The 17,130-nt window shown below is 59.6% G+C and overlaps 1 protein-coding gene across 9 annotated transcripts in view; it reads right to left on the reverse strand.

Annotated features, from left to right (window-relative positions):
- PTPRF (protein tyrosine phosphatase receptor type F) overlaps positions 1-17,130 on the reverse strand; it is an 84,161-nt gene that overhangs the window by 26,307 nt on the left and 40,724 nt on the right. For all 9 annotated transcript variants that reach the window (XM_061412231.1, XM_061412228.1, XM_061412230.1 and 6 more), the window contains exons 7-11: positions 13,871-13,981; positions 4,205-4,474; positions 2,108-2,689; positions 1,757-1,893; positions 1,165-1,309 (exon numbers count right to left, since the gene is read on the reverse strand). In XM_061412231.1, coding sequence (XP_061268215.1) covers positions 1,165-1,309; positions 1,757-1,893; positions 2,108-2,689; positions 4,205-4,474; positions 13,871-13,981 — 1,245 coding nt within the window. The remainder of the gene's footprint in view (positions 1-1,164; positions 1,310-1,756; positions 1,894-2,107; positions 2,690-4,204; positions 4,475-13,870; positions 13,982-17,130) is intronic.

The raw sequence follows: 17,130 nt of genomic DNA on the forward strand, positions 1-17,130 counted from the left end.
CCCTTTGACCCCTCAGATAACACCAGCTTCCCGTCACATCTTCTCTCCACTGTTTGTTTCCTCCACGGCACTTTACACAAATATAATTAAAAGCTCATTTGGGTAATTGTGGGTTTAATATCTGTCTTCCCCACTAGACAAGGACCCCCGCGGGCAGAGGCCACGTCATGGTTGTGCTACTCCCAGCAGGGTGCATGGGCCCCGGCAGGAGTGTGGCAGGTGCTTGTAGAATGAATCCAGGAACACCAAGTCACACACGGCACATTCACACAATCCCATGTGACAAAAGGGGCCTCACAGGACCATGACATGTCATCACACGTGCTGTCTCAATGCCATGACCCCAACCAGCCACACATACTTGGCCCCATTATCACAGGCAACCTCACAGATGATGGCTCACTGTGGCCATGTGAGTAGAGAGCCCATGGGCTTGCAATCTGTCGCCGGGAGGGAGAGGTGCAGAGAGCCAGACACCCTGAGACACACTGGTTGGGTCCCAATCCTAAGAACAGCCAATGGACACACCCAGACCCAGCCACAGTGACAGACACCTTCAGGGGCTGCACAGCTGGGTGCTCAGACATGGACACACTCACGGCATCAGTCTCACGCAGGAACACAGTTGCACGCAGCACTCCTAAATGCGTACACACACAGCCTCATGCACAGTCCAACATGCGAGTGCCACACGGCCCCGGTGCGGCCTCATCTCCCCCCGTGCGGCTGGCTCAGTGAGACTGCCTGGCTCACAGGGACTCTCGTGGAGGGGGCAGGAGGCAGGAATATGGGTAACAGGGAGATGAGATGTGGGGATACAGGAGGGAAGACGCCGCTGGAGCAGCTCGGAAACACAGCGAGCACAGTGGTCCCTCGATGGAGGGTGGCTGCGGGCTAATGTGACCAGCACAGAGCGGGTGGGGGAGGAGACACAGAACTTACCTGGGCGGGGGCAGGGCTGAGGGAAGGTAGGAGGTGGGCAGGGAGCAGCGAGGGCAGCAGCCGCCTGGATGCAAACTAGAGGGCACTTACCTGTCCCTCACTTGGGATCCAGACTGAGCCCAGGGCCCAGCGGAACTGACCACCTGCCTGGTCGAGGGGAAAGGGTGTGCATGTGTGTACACCCGCCTAGCTGTAGCAGCCATGGCTCTGGGAGACACTTACTGGACTGTGCTGTGCGAGCCTCAATGGTGGGGGTGAAGACTCCCACCCCCAGCTCAGAGCGGGCAGCCAGCTGGAAGCGGTACAGTGTGTCGGGCTTCAGGTCCTCTACGGTATAGGAGGACGTGGGGTCGAAGGTCACCTTGTGCTGGAAGAGCAAAGAGCACTCACTGACCACCCTGACCTCAAAGGTCACTCAGAGGTCACCCCCAACACGGGCTGTGGCTGATCCCTGCAGACCCACTGTAGCTGCAGGGCTGGTTCCCTGCCATGTGGCCACGTGGCCCATGCAAGGGCACCTCACTGACCACATGGGCATGGGAACACCACGGACATGGTGGCCTGGGGAACTTAAGGGCTCTGCTGGTGCCATGAGAGCCACAGAGCCGAGGAGACCCAGGACGGACTTAGGAGCTCTGTCCCCAGCACAGGGGTGACAAAGACTACAGAACCACACAGGCCAGCAAGGGTCCCAGAGCCTCAAGGGGCTGTGTCCCCACGACCCCAGAATCCAGGAAAGCCTGCCTAGGAGAGCCCAGCACGGACCCCCAGGACCGGGAGCAGCCCCCCTCCCTCCACACTGCTGGGTGTTCACCTGCTGGCCCTCGTCCTCTGCCGCCCAGTACACCAGCTCATACTTGACGATCCGCTCCTGCGGGGGCAGCAGCCATGAGAGCTGGATCCTGGTGTCTGAGTCCGCCTCGGCCTGGAAGTCCGCGGGCTGGGCAGGCACTGCAATACCCCAGCCAGGCGCCGTCAGCCTCACCAATCCCCCAAGGGCAGGGGCCCCCAGCGGAAGGAGGCAGGGCCTCACCCAACCCCCACCCTGCCTCCCCAGTGGCTGTGTGTGCAGATACGGGCTTTCATCATCCCAAAGACCGCCCCCACCACCCCCCGGCTCACGGCCCGAGGGAGGGGGGTACCATCCAGCCTGGCCTGCGCCTACCTCCCTGCTGCGTCTTGACCTGGATGGTGAGGCTGGGGGGGCCGTCGCCCACGGCAGTGAAGGCCAGCACACGCAGGCTGTAGGTGATGCCAGGCAGCAGGCTGCCCACAGTGGTGAGGAGCCCGGCGTCTGTGTTGTGCTTGTGCCAGGCGCTCAGAGGGCGGCGGGAGTCGGGGGTGTAGTAGACGCGGTAGCCCCGCACCAGGCCGTTAGGCTCCTCGGGCGGCTCCCACTGTACCAGCATGGTGCTGGCGCTTAGCATGCGTGCCTGCACGCGGCGCGGGGGGCTGGAGGGCGCCTGCTCCCCCGTGCGCGCCCGCACCGCCTCGCTGGGCGGCCCGCGCCCGATGCTGTTCACCGCCAGCACACGGAAGGCGTACTCTGAGAAAGGGCTCAGGCCGCCGATGCTGTAGCGGGTGGTGGCCACGCCGTCCACCTCCTGGAAGGGGCCCTCCGCGCCCGCTGGGCGGTACTGGATGCCATAGTAGGATACAGGCTCTGAGTTCCCAGAGTCCCAGGTCAGAGTGACGCTGGTGGCAGTTGTCTCTGTCACCACAAGGTCAATTGGAGGCTTCGGCAGGGCTGGGGACAAAGTGGAAGGCTTAGGGCTGCCTGAGGTCACGACCCCAGGAGCTGACCTTGCCCTGGGGTTCATCCAACCAGAGTGTGGTTGACCCCACCCCCACAGCCCTCCCCTGCAAAGAATCGCCTGAAAAGCCCTCGGTGACCACTGAGGTCTGGTAGCGGGGGCTGGTGGCCAGGCCCGTCAGTGCCTGCAGGGGCCTTGGGTCATTCGGTGTCCACCTAAGTCACTTCTAGGACTCCCTGGACCTCACACCAGCCCTGGTGGCTCATTGAGCAAACGGACCCAGAGGTGGCCTGCCTGGGCCCGTGCAGATGGGAGACACACAGGCCTCTGCAGTGCATCTGGGCTCACCCATTGGCAAGTGTGTGTAACAGGGGCGGGGAGAGGGAAGGGATTTCCTCAGGGAATGATCCTGGATTTGAGACAGACGGATGGGGCTGCTGGCCCCACGGACACCATGGCTTGGCTCAAAAGGAGGGGAGAAGTCCCAGGTCCACAGCCAATCCCCGAACAACAGGCACTCACAAACTGAGTGCTGCTGGGGCGCCAGGCACTGCGCTAGGGCTGAGGACGTGCTGTTACACGGTCACGTCGCTGCGCTCATGGGGTTCATACACCAGTGCGAGAGAGACGCGATCAGCGAGCAATGATCGTGGCTCTGGTATGTGTAATGCAGCAGAAAGCAGGGTGCTGAGATGGAGAAAAGTCCAGGGTGTCCCTGAATGGGGTGATTGGGGAAAGCTTCCCAGGACTGAGACCTGGAGAGCGAGGTGGAGCCAGTGACAGCAAGGGTGGGGTGAGAGCAGGTGACACTTGGGACTGTCAGCCTGCTCAGGTCACAGCAGTGCGGATCCTGGTCTTTATCTTAAAAGCAGTCAGAAGCCACCGCAGGGTGTTTCTCCCTTCTATAATGTGATGCTGCTCTGTTAAACAGAGGACTCACGCTGCAGAATGGGGGTGTTATCAGAGGGAAGACTGGAAGCAGAGCGCCCCAAGGAGTCTGGTCTACATGTGGCTGTCCTAGGGCCAGGGCAGAGAGAACCCACCTGCCTTGGCTACTGTTTCCCACCCTTCTTTCTGGGAGGCTGGGAAAGCTGAGGGTCCAGTTCTATGGTTAGAGGGGTGTGTGGTGGATTCAGACCCCCAGGGTTCAAGTCCCTGCTCCATCATTTACTTCCCTGTAACTCTGTGCCTCAGTTTCCTAACTTATAAAATGGGAACAACACGAGAATCTATTTGCCAGGGTGACGCCACCTGAACAATATAACCTGTGCTTCCTAACCAGCACGGCATCTGCCCCGCAGGGACCTAGCACCTGTTAGCTCAAATATTTAAGCCAGTTTCTGACAGAAAGCCTTCCGTCCACCACTGAGGGCCAGGAGGACCCCCAGGGCCAGGCACCAGCAGGGTAACAACCCTCAGCCCCACCCATCTCCCGGCAGTCACGCCCCCCTTCCCCGCCCAGTCCAGGGAAGGCCACGGGCCATGGCCAGCACACCAGTGAGGCTCACCTTTCACGGTGACCTGGGCCGTGGCCTCGATCATGCCCAGGGAGGAGATGGCCACGCAAGTGTAGTTGGCGGAGCGCACCACGTTGCTGAGCTCCAGCACATTGCGGCCGACCGGCATCTCGTCCTCCTTGGTGAGCTCTTCGGCCCCCATCATCCACTTCACGTAGGGCATGGGTGCGCCAACGGCGACGCACGTCAGGTTCACGCTGCCGCCCGGCATCACCTCCTGGCTGCTGGGAGGGATGGAGAAACGCGGAGCCACGCGGCGCACTGCGGGAGGAGGGAGAGAGGCGCTCACAGGCCGGGCAGGGCACGTGTGCGGGTGGAAGGGCAGGGGCCCCTCGTCCAAGAAGCCCCTCTCGTCAGAGCCAAGGGGTGGGGTTCCTGGGCCCTGGCTGACCCCCACCCATTCTGCTTTGGGGCCAGAATAGCCCCCGCTCTCAGGGAATGTCTGGAACACGAGAGATTCTGCAACCAAGCTCCCGTTTTACAGCCTAGGAAACTGAGGCCCAGGATTACAGGGGAATCAGTGCAAGGCCTGTAGGGGCCACATCCCAGGTTGCTCTCCAGTGCCCACCTCTACCTGCTCCCACCCCTGCCCCCACCAAGGAGGGTCTCCAGCAGGGCTAGCTGGGGCACTAGTGCGAGAGATCCAGGCACCCTAGGGTGGAGGGTCCTCAGAGCAGGACTCGGGCAGGGCAGAGGGTCAGCCCGGAAGTGACGTGGCCACCTTCTCTGAGGCCACTGCCTCCACCTCCAGGCTGTGATCCCCGGGGAAGAGATGAGGGCAGCAGCAGGACCACCTCCCAGGACCTCAGCCTGGCAGAGCCTGAGAACCCAAGAGGAGGGGCTGCTTCCAGGAGGGACTGGACAGGGGCCAGAGTTCTGGGCGGGCCAGGGACGTGGTCCGCGGGCAGGATGGGCATGACGATGGCAGTAACATGATGAGGGTGCCAAGCAGACGGCTTTCGGCACCAATGGACAGGGTCTCAAGGGGGAGGGTGGCTGTGCCTGGCCACAACCTCCAACCTTGGGCTCCCCGGGAAAGAAGCTGTTCTGCGCTTCTCAGTTCAAGGTGCAGCCTGGACCCCCCTCCCACCCCGCCTGCCAAAGTCTCGAGCTTGGTAAAGACATTCGGAACATGCAGAAGGAGGGAAGGCAAGCAAAACCTAGCCATGGGCAGACATGCTTGGCATGCAAACAGGGCATGCAGTTGGTGGGCAGAGGCTGGGGTGTGTCCTTCCTGGGCACCCCTACACGCAGGGCTGAAGAAGGCAGGCAGCGAGGCTAAGATTAGACCCAGAGGGCATCACTCAGGGTGCAGGTCTCTGAGGGTCCTTGCTGGGGAGCCCAGGCATGCAAAGGACCCATGGTGCTACATCGGGAACATCTCCACCACAGATGCCAGACTGCTGCTCGCTCAGCCCAAAAGCATGGAATCAGAGCTGGAAGTAACTGCAGACACCACCTGGTCCAACCTGTGACCTCATTACACAGAGGTCAAAGCTGCAACCCACAGACCAGACATCCAGCAAATCACCAGGTCCTGCTAAAGCACCACCTAAGATAGCTTTCCAACACTCTAATTTCTTGCCAGGTCCACAGGTGAATGCCACTTCCAAAGTCCAAGCCACCATCCTTCCCTGGATTGCTGTGCTGTGTTCTCCATTGCTCCTCCTGCTCTGGTCATCCCCCGACCCGGTCACTGGCCCTCCACAAACAGCCGGCACAAATCCTTATCTGTTCACGTTACCTGCCCGGTTAAAAACTCTCACACCGAGCTTTGAATGACTCCTCAGCCCTCATTTTACTCAGCCTCAACTGTACCCACACTGCCTCCCTCCGAGGCCTCCAGTCAGAGCCAAAGCACCGCCAGTGCCACAGCCAGCGCCAGGGGCCGCGTCTACTTCCCTCGGTGCCCCGCGCTCACTGTGGTGTCAGCGTGTCTCCTCCCAGAACTGGCAACCCCATCTTCTTAGGAGAACCATCTCAGCCCCCATTTTTGGTTCATGGGCTATGCGACCCAGATGTGGCTCGAGAGGTAGAACCTTTGGCCTTTTGCGAAAACTATTAAGACACGTGGCTTTTCCTCTCCACTTCTGGTCTCTAACCTGGGGGGTGGGAGGCTGGGGACCACCTTTCACAATACTCGACAGGACCTGCTTGAGAACAAAGGAGCTACTGAGGAGAGCAGAGGTAGAGACAGAGACAGAAGAATGCCTGACCGAACTGTTTAAACACCTGGATCCAGCCGTGCCTGACGCCAAATCTACTTCTCTACTTTCAGTTTTGTAAGACAAGAGTTTCCATGTTTGGCGTCATCTGTCCTAAAGCCGGGAGTCTGCACTGGGTGGCAGAGCAGTGCTGTGCGGCAGGGGCACAGGTGGACCCTGGGGGCACGGCTGGCAGGAGAAAGCCACGACAAAGAGCTTCCTTTGAGCACTCCCCACAAACAGCAAAAGGCTGGGAGGCTCGGACATGGTGCAGGCACTCCCTGGGCTCTGGTGCTGAACCTGGGGCACAGGTCATGAGGAGCGGCATACCCGCTGGTGGAGATGTAGCCTGGCTAAAGCAAAAAGGCTCACTAACTGACCAGCTCTCTCCTCGCCTCTCCCCTCTGTAGCCTGGCTAAGGCAAAAAGGCTCCACGGTCCTAACTGACCAACTCTGTCCTTGCCTCTCCTCTCTGCCAGTGGCTTCCCCGTCTCCTCCTTGTTCATGGGCATCCGAATGGGTCTGGGGGGAAGAGAACCACTCTCGGGCACCTCCTCTGGGCTGCGGGTTTCCACGCTGTGGATGCCGGCACCTCCCAGTTAAAGAGGCGGGAACTGACAGCTGACACTCAGGGACGTGTTTATACACGTACTGGAAGCAGGTCCGTGGGATGAAAAGCTCAGGGCCCTTTGAGCCCTGGCTCACAGGGTGAAAAGAGAGACCCAGGCGGCTCCATGAAGAAGCTTCTGGGTCTCTTGAGGCTGCCGGGAGAACACTCTCCAGTTGGCATGAGGATGGGCCTCAAGCCTGTGTCAGGGACACACCTGCCAGCTTGACGGTGGTCAGTGGCAGAATCTTGGGACCCGATCAGGTCCCTGGAAATGAGAACAAAGAGCCCCAGGGGAAGGAAGTAGGTCATTGGTGGATAAACCTTAGGTCTCAACCTAAGCTGTGAAGAAAACTGACCGGACTTTACCTCAAACAGTCCCGGAGGACAAGGTGTTCTCGCCACTATTAGGAAATAAGGGCCCTTGGGGAACTAACATTGAGAAGGGTTTGTTTTTATTTTTAAATTCCCCCCTTCCAGATGCAAGTGGAAGGGAGAACCCCAGGGGCTAAGGATGAGTGAGAGGTCAGAGGTGAGCCTTAGGATCACCCCTAGCACCAGGGCAGGGCCTCAAGCCCAGGGACTCCTGGACGGCACGCTCCAGCAGGGCACGTCCCTTCACAGGCCTGCTGGGCTTCAGCCAACACAAAGAGCCTGGACAGGTTTGCCGCAGAGCAGACTCATCTTCCCCACGGTGTAGGGGCTAGGACTACAGAGAGAAGGTGGGGGTAACAGAGGCAAGTGACCACTTCCTGGGACCCTGAGTATCTGTGGAGTCCCGAGTTCTGGATGGTCACCCCGCTGTCCCAAGCGCCAGGAGTGGCTGGTGCCTCCCTGCAGTCACTGACACGAGGCCTCCAGAAGGGGCAGGACTCGCCCTGGACTCGGGTCTACTGACAGCAGCAACAGCAGGGAAGGAAAAACCAGGGCCGGGGAAAAAACGCACCTAGGGTCTAATCCTGAGCTCCAACAATGACGGTCTATTACTGTTCCCCGAGCATCCTTACTGCTGACATTTTATAGACAATTTCCAAAACAGGGCCTTGCCATTTCTGGGTTATATTTCAGCTGTAACTTTTAAGTCTAATTATTTGAGCTGACAACCCCCTATAATAGGGCGGTGCGGCGCCTGGAGGCATCGGCATTCAGTGGAGTGACAGCCTAATCGCAGGGGGGAGGCAGCCCCGCAATCGGCATTCACTTGCGGAAATTTCTCTGATGAAAATAACACAACATTAAGGAGGGAATAAGGGGCAGGATCCACCGTATCAAGATAAAATAACTCTTTAATAAATAACCTTGTGGCTGCCGCAGAGCAGTAATTAAATGCCAGCGCACTCGGCACACAGTTTTAAGTAAAGCTGGAAAAATATAAGATGTAATTATCAGCACCAAACAAATTACCAGCACGGCAAATCCCCCCTGGAATATTTAGAAACTCATTTCTGCCTTCCCATTAAATATTATTTTTGGTGGAACCATGGAATGGTAAAAGGAGAAGGGACAAGGGACCGGGAGGGCGGGGGAGGGGCCCAGGGGGAGGCGGTGGCAGGCTGGGCTCTCTCTGCTGATGACCGTTTTCTGAACTCGCCCCAGGCAGATTTGCCCGGTCAGCGAAACGGTGTAACTGAAATGCCCCAGAGCTCAGGAGTGCATATGATGATGCTCAGGGCAGGTTTCTGAGCCAAGGCTGCAGTCCTCCTCCCGACAGGCTCCCTCTCCTCGTGGAGGAAACCCAACCCACAAAGAGAATGCACAGGACACCAGGTGGCCCGGGTCTGCTCCCTGGGGCTTCGCCCAGTGGACAGGAGCGCCTCCTCTGACGGCTCAGACCAAGGGACACAGGAAGGACTGCCGCCTGTGTCCTTGCCCCTCGGCCCCTGCTGTTGGACTGAGGGCGAGGAGTAGGGGCCTGGCCCTGAGGGTGTGAGACTGCTCTGGAATGGGGTGCTGCGAGGTCTCCGGGAAGCCCTCCCCGACCCACGGCCATGCTAGGGCTGCTGCGAGGCTCACACATGGCTCTAAGCAGCAGCTGACTGCTCGGTCAGATGTGAGCTCCTGGTCAAATGATGCCCAGCACCCAGTGTGGGGCCGGGGAAATGCCAGCTGTCTGGGAGAAGGTGGGAAGCTTGGACCAGGTGGGAAGGCCCTCACCTGGATCTCGCTGGAGAGGGAAGAGACCAGTCAATGGGACGCCTCCTCAGTGAGCCAAGGTGACGCCACTCACCCTTTGCCCGACACTAAGCTCGGTGGGCACAGCATGGCTGCTGTCCGTCCAGCTTCGGGGAGGTGCTCAAGAATAGTGCAGACCCTGGAGGACGTTCACCCTGGGCTGCAGGATCTTGAGGGGTGAGCTCATTCTAGATTAGCCTTCCCCTTCATCTTCCCAACGGTTTCAGCTGAGCGCTAGCAAATGTGGATTTTAAGCAGGGGGGATGGGGGGAACTGTGGAAGGCCTCACAGGTGCACATAAAGCCCTACAGCTCTTACAGAGCCCACAACCACTTCTGAGCTCCACCTGGAGCAGACAGCTGGCCTGGCCTGGGCACAAAGGCAGGGCCCAGTCTTGTGCCATGCACCGTGCCCACCCAACCTCCCCAGCAGGGGAGCCCAGCTAAGGGGACATGCAGACACGTGGGGTGGTCAGGGACCCAAGCAGCAGAAACATGCGGGGCAGGGGGACCTGCCCACCCACCCCTGGTCCTGCCCGCCTGCCGGCTCGAACAATGGGAGTGCAGAGCCCGACGGGTGGGCAGGCCTGACTGGGGTGAGCCCGAAGAGCTGACCGAGCCCTCTGGTCCCTACTGACGGGGGCATCCCGTCGATGGACGAACTGTAGATGGATAAGAAGTGAAAAGGACCAACCTTCTCGCTGATCTGAGAGATGAGAGTTTGGGTTGATGGCAGAGTGCGATGAGGATGAGGAGGGAATAAAAAAAAGACAAGGAGAAACACAGAGAGAGTAAAAACAGGCCAACCTTCATCTGCCCACACAGCACGGAAACGAGACAAGACTCTTGTGCCCCACGCACACACACGTGCCCACAGGTGCGCGCGGACCACGCCGCTCACAAAAGACTCAGGACTCATGGAGGACACGGGCGGACAGGGCTGGGTCCCGCCGGCAGGTGCCGGGTGCCAAAGGGCGGGACAGGGACGGGTGGGAGTGTGGCACAGGCAGGCCCCCATGCCTCACGCGCACCCCAAGGCTCAAACAGACTCACTGAGCTCAGGGCCCACCCAGCCCACAAACCCACCGAGGCACATGGGCCACTAGAACCCCGCCACCTTGAGGAAGCCCCATGCTGCGCGGCCCCAGAGTGTGAGGAAGCTGGTCTGGAGCCTGTGGGGAGAAGCCACGGAGCTGTCGCCCCGTTTACAGACAGTTGCGGCCCAGCGGCCAGGTCCCTGCAGAGAAGTGGGGAAGGGCGGGGGCAAGCAGGCCAGGCTCAGTGGAAACCGTGGCCCCTCCCTGGTCCCTGGCAGCTGTGCGTCCTAAGAGCTAGACGAGAGAGACGCTGTGGATGGAAGGAGAGAGTGAGTCACTGGGGGAGGTAGTGGGATGGAGAGGCTGGTCCACCCGGCATGCCTGGGCCTGCTAGACCGTGGGTGGAGCTGCAGGCAACTAAGCAAAGTCAGACGAAACTGGGTGGTGCAGCCCCCATGGTGTTTTCCCCGCGGCAGCAGCGGCTACTGACTGCCCAGCACTTTCTGCGTGCCCTGCACCAGGCTGGGAGCTCTACACGCACGGGCCTATGAAATGCAGCCACTTAGGGTCTGAGAGAGGGGGCCCCTAGTCTGCGGGACAGAGGAGGGGTGTGAGGTGGACACTGGAGCCAAATCCGAGGAGGAGACATGACTTCGGGCCCCATGGACGTGGCAGAAGAGAGTTAGAGATGGATGGAGACAAGAGCCAGAGTGAGGCTGTCCATCTGAAGAGTGTTTCGTAATGGTGGGGAGGAGGATTCCCCCAAGCTACACTGGGCAAGGTCTGGAGACCCTGTGAGCGGTGACCAGGGGGTGCTATTGTATCCAGTGGGTCGGTAAACACCCCAAAATGCACAGGACAGCCCCACAGAGTGTAGGGTTACTTGGTCTCAAATGTCAATGGTGCTGAGGTTGAGAAACCCTGAGCTGGTGTCCCCACTGACCTCGATGCTAAGGCTGAGCCCAGGGCGGGCCTCCCACTGGCCTGGAGGGTGACAGGTGCCCTGTCTGGAAGGAAACTTTACCACCGCTCTGCCGGGAAGCAGGCGGGCACAGGCCAGCACTGGGGGCTTTCTCCATGCGTGCCCACCCCCAAGAGGGGTTCAGGATACAGAGCTGGTGGCCAGCACCACAGAGGCTGTCCCAGAAAAGTAAAGGGCTGATGGGGCTCTCAGCACTGCTGGGGCAGAAAGCAGGGGCTCTGCCAAGACCATGATGAGGAGCGGGGGTGGACCCCAGATGCCAGGGTCCTAGCAGCACAGCTTAGGGTTCTGTCCTAGGGGTACAGGGCAAATCTCTCTCTGCAAAGCAGGGTGGGTACGGATTCAGGTGGGGGCCTGGCTATCAGACACGTCTTAGGGACGGACTGAGGACTGGCCCCACAGGAATGTGTGTGTGTGCCAGTAAGAGCGAGGAACAACCAAAGCAAGGCTGTCCCTATTTTAGGATTCTGAGAGGGCAGTGGCACCCTACTCCAGTACTCTTGCCTGGAAAATCCCACGGACGGAGGAGCCTGGTAGGCTGCAGTCCATGGGGTCGAGAAGAGTCGGACACGACTGAGCGACTTCACTTTCACTTTTCACTTTCATGCATTGGAGAAGGAAATGGCAACCCACTCCAGTGTTCTTGCCTGGAGAATCCCAGGGACGGGGGAGCCTGGTGGGCTGCCATCTCTGGGGTCGCACAGAGTCGGACACGACTGAAGCGACTTAGCAGCAGCAGCAGCAGCAAGTGGGGCTAGAACTAAAGGAACACCCATGTTCCCGGCCCAAAAGGCCTGTGGAAATGGGTCCGGGAAGGCAGTTCAGGAAGACCCGTGGGAGTGGGGGATGGGCCATGGCAGGAACCAGTTAAGAGTCCTGCCTGAGCCCATCACGTGCAGACAGTGAAGTTCCCACAGACAAGGAGGTAAGAGCCCCCTGATCAGAGCCCGAGCCACCAGCTACAGCAGCTGAGCTCAGCTCATCCAAAGAGACCTACTGTCCCACCTCGGGCTGAGGCCAGCGTGACGGTGACTTCAGAGAACGCCGCACAGCCAAGACGGCGACGAGGAGCTCAGCCACCCCAGCTCTGGGCCTCCTGCCTCAGTACGGTGCCTGCAGCTCTGCCCGCCCCTCCTCTCCCTGGTGTAGCCACATGCAGTGAAGGACTTCACTGCTGAGGCCTCGAAACTCCACAGTCTCAACACGATGGTCTTCTGGAAGAAGTGCTAGGTCAGGCCCACACAGCAGTTGGAACAGTCTGGGTGGAGGAGGGAGGTCTCTGAGGAGAGTCGTTCAGTTGCTCCTCTCAGAGGGGACTCATTAGGACCTTGTGTATTGGTCAGAAGCTCCGCTGGGGGCAGCGTGGGGGGAAGGCCGTGCAATTTCTGACATACTCATCTTGGCTATCTGGGTGACCTGCATGCTCCTGGCCTCCATGCCCTGACGCTGCTCCTTAAGACAGGCCCTGGGGCAGCTCCGGTGAGCCCTGAAGAGCAGAACACCTGAGAAGGGGACCAATGGGGACCTCCCATCCCATGCCCCCAATTCTGACGAGGCATCAGCCACTCTCTGAAGCCCCATTTGCCCATCACCTGTGGCCTCTTGGGATCTTGTGCCCTGACAGCACAGCCCCTTAATAAGCTCATGGTTGATGGCCTAATTCTCTCTGGTCTGTCTGACCACGTGGCCCTGAAAGGTGGGACAGGGCACTGCGTCCGCCCTGCCCCGCGCTTGGCCTGGGCGGACAGGCAGACGACGCCCGCTGTGAAGCTGTACTAAGCACTTAGCGTGATGAAATCATCACTGCAAAGAAGCGGCATCCACTTTCCTTTAGAAATCCCCGGAGGGGAGACGGTTTCACTTTTCATGACGCCCATCTGTGAAGGAGGATTAACTGGGGGGATGGTAGAGGTAGGAGGGGTGCCAAAGGCCCCTCCTGGACACTGTGCACACAAAACCAGAGTGTTCTCAGGAAGGGGCAGGTGGCCAGCTTTGGTTCCCCTTGGGCTGTGAGCATAACAGAGACTGGACAGGCCAAAACAGCCCCAGACCCTCTCTGCTGGGCACCTGGACTTGTGAACACGTGACCCGCTTAGTCCCAGCGAGAAATACCTCAAACGCATGAGGTGCCCACCTGCAGGGGCTCAAAGCTGCCTGGGCCTCACCCCGCTACACAAGGGTCCTGGCTGATGACAAGGCACACCTGGCTCCTCCCCCAGGAAGCGCCAAGGCAAACCTGGTCAGAAGGCAGGTACACCTGGCCTGAAGCCCACCCTGCTGGGCCGGGCAGGACAGACTCAAGGACGACCAGGCAGGTGTGAATATGTTCATACACACACACACACACAGTCTGCTCGAAAGGCTCTAGACTCTCGTGGGGCTCCAAGCCCATGAGGCAGGACCTATAAGAGATACAAATGCTCCCAAGAGTAGCTGTTCCCAAAGGGCCTGCGGGAGGAAGGCAAAGTCGGGTGGATGTTAGGAGCTTGCCCAGTGGGAGCTGCTGCTGCTGCTACGGCTGCTGCAGAGAGGTGAAGGAGGAGAGACAAGGCCCATGGCAGCCCGATGGTCCACACCAAGGTTCTGGGCAGCGAGCCCGGCTACTGCGGCTTGCTCCATTGAGTCAGGCAGAGTTGAGCACCACCTGAGTCCTTACCTCGCACGTATAGGTTGGCAGGGGCCGAGTAGCGAGTGCCTGCAGAGTTGGTCGCCACACACTCGTACTTGCCTTGGTCCGACTCCTCGCTGCTCTCAATCTGCAAGGCACCTGTGGGGACACAGAGACGGCGGTCTGGCCTGGAACCTGAGGAGGGGTCTCGACAACACCTGAGGCTCGGGTCGACCAGAAGTGGCAGGCATCAGGGCCACACCTGGTACAGGTGCTGCTTCTGGGAAGCTCTCCCTGACTAGCCCAGAGGCCTCCTGGACAGAACTGAAGGTCATGCTCCAGATAGCAAGCCCTCCCCACTCGAGGTCTAGCCGGGCCTGTGGGCTCGGCCAGGGACTCCACCCCATCCCCCAACTCCACCAAGCATCTGCCACACTCTGGCCAGTACACAGTACTGGAGCCTGTTTGCTAATGAGCATCCCCAATCAGAGCATCATGGAGCCGGGCGTGGGTGGGAGCAGCTTGGAACCCACGAGCGTGCGATGCCCTCCTCGGGCAAGACCTGAGATTCTACCGCCCACCAGAACCCACAGGAAGGAAGGGCTGGCCGGGCAGGCCTGGTGCCCAGCAGCCTCTGCTCACAGCACCCCTCCTCCCCGCCCTCACCTCCACCCCCGCCAGCCCCACCCATTCCGGCTCCTCTCCTCAGCCTGGTCCCTGCTAAAGTGCTTCGACCCACCGCGGCTCCTGCATAATTCAGGAGGCTAATGGAGGCTGCAGCTCCCACTCGGGCCAGCGCCCGAAAGGGCTGCTCTGGCCGCAGACGGACAGATAGGAGCCGGGACGTGGGGGTGGGGGTAAAAGGTGGGCGCTGAAAATGACCCTCACAGAGGGCGGAGGAAAGGGCTGGGACCAGTCCTGGCAGGTCCAGGTACCAGGTAGGGGAGGCCAAGGCAAGGGCGAGGTGGGGGGTGGGGGCGAAACCAGAACTTGGCCACCTCCAGCCCGGGCAGTAAGCGCCTAAGAACACTGCTGCTGGAGAGGGCACACCGGGCGAACCGTCGTGACAGAACACCCCAAGGCACAAGCAACACCCGCTCCCTGGAACAAGCTGACAGACAATCACACCCACGCAGGACGCTCCAACGGACAGTTAACAACCCCACAGGACACAGCCTGACAGAAACCCCTGCCTACACAGACCTACCTCTCCCAGAGCCCAGGCCGGCTGACAGTTACACCCACACAGGACGCAGACAGAACTGCCTGATCCCGCCTGACCCAATGGGACAGGAGCCACAAGGAGCTCTCGGGGCCCAGGCTCCAGGGGGCGGGGTCCCACTGCAGGTCTGAGCTGTAGCATGTAACAGCCTCTTCACCCCCAATACCTCTCTTTCATCACCCAAATGCTGGGCAGCAGGAGGGGCTGTGAACACGGGAGGTGGGGAGAGCAATGCTTAGGCTCGACCCCAACGCAGAGGGAGAAAGGGCTGGCCTGCTCTGTGGTCCTGGTCAGCCCTCCCCACCAGCATCAGGGAGCATGAGGACCCAGGACACATGCCAAATACCCAGCTCCTATGAGAACAGCCCTGACGGGCACCCAACAGGTCATGTTTATGGGATGGATGGACGCTGTCACAGAAAACGCTCATTCAAGCAGATGGGGGTCAGGCCCCTGGCCAAGGGGAGAGGGGGCTGTACGCAGGTCAGTTCAGCTGAGGGTAGAGGAGAGTCCTGGAAGCTGGTGCCACAGGTGAGAGCAGGAAGTGGTACCTGGGTGGGATCCTGGGTGGAGGAGGAGGCTCCCCTGCATTAAGAACCAGGACTGGTCAGGGGACCCCACGCAGACCCTGAGACTACTGCACACAGAAACCCCCAAGTCTGGAACCAACACCATGAGCCGGCAGTGGGGGCCTGGCCCCATCTTCTGTTCTGAAAACAGCCTGGCCCTGAACTCTGAGGGTCTAGAGGTGCCCAAGGATACTGAGAGGCGGGGAGAAAACGATGTGAATACAAACACTACAGAAGCCACCATTTTACAGGATGTCTGCTCTGGGCCAGACCATACCCAATCCTCTCCCTCTGCTCTAGTCATCATGCCCCATGAGGTGGGTCCCTGGCCTCAGCCTAAACAGGAGGAAACAGACTTTCGAGAGAGAAACTGAGTTTTCAAAGGACACGAAGTTGAGTCAAACTTGAACATGGCTCTTCGTGGATCTTTGAGTCCAGTCTGGGCTTGGAATCCCTGAATGTAGGGTCCTGCAGCATGAAAGCACAGGTCAGGGGGTCAGGCTATCCAGGACCCTGTTGATTTCTGTTGGCTTTCCAGCCTCTGTGTTAGTCTTAACTGCCAGTCCTTCCCAGCGTTTGCTGGACTGAGAGATTTACAGGGGGAGCCTCACTCTACCACAGGGCTGGATGTTGAAGGGGGAGCTAGCAATGACTGAAGGCCCCAAGACCAAGGAGGTTCTTGAGATGGAAGGCAAGGCTTGGTCATGCTCCCCCACCTCATGGGAAGATTCTCCATCTCTGGCCAGCCTTGAAGACCAGGGCCCGGCTTCCCTGTAGGAGCCAGCAGAGCCCCTTCTGCCTGCGGGGCTGGCCTAGAAGGCCTGGTCGGTGGGCTTGCAGCCCCAAGGCGGGAAAGAGCCGAGTTATGTCCACAATCCAGACTTGGAATGGATGAGTCACAGGAGGGGATGGCTGAGAGTGGATGTGTGTGGTGGCCGGTGGTGCTGAGGGGCCGGAGCTGGAGATGAGGAGGCTGGAGAGGTGGGGATGGGGGAGGTGACGACGGAACGGGACGGGATGGAGTGGTGGTGACGGCGTGGCGTGGCGAGATGCACGGACAGCATTCTTACCTCTGATTGGTGAACCACCTGGCGAGGTAATTTGAATGCAAATAAGATCAGAGAGAAGCATTAGTACAAAAGGAAGGAAAGCCACAAAAAGCCAAATCAGATAAAATAAAACGCGAGAGAGGGCCTTAATAAATACACGGAGAAACTGAGGTCTGGCTAAGGCCGCTGCAGGTGGTATGTGAGCAAGCGCCAGCTGCGTGGAGGCGAAGCTGTGTTCCCCAGGTCACTGGCATGGCTCTGAGGAGGGGGGCAACTGAGGCTGGGTCAGAAGGGCTGGGGGGTGGCAGGAATCAGGACGGTGAGGCAGGGCTCCTGCAGACCCCACTGGCTGAGGTCAATGGAGGGGGAAAGTGAAGAGAAGAGGTGATAACCCCACCCTGCAGGGACCCCTGAAGGGTGTCCCTGAAGTGCACAAGATTGAGTAGGATTTCAAAACAGAGGACTTAC

This window comes from Bos javanicus, chromosome 3, assembly GCF_032452875.1.
Source record: "Bos javanicus breed banteng chromosome 3, ARS-OSU_banteng_1.0, whole genome shotgun sequence".
Taxonomy (NCBI): Eukaryota; Metazoa; Chordata; class Mammalia; order Artiodactyla; family Bovidae; genus Bos; species Bos javanicus.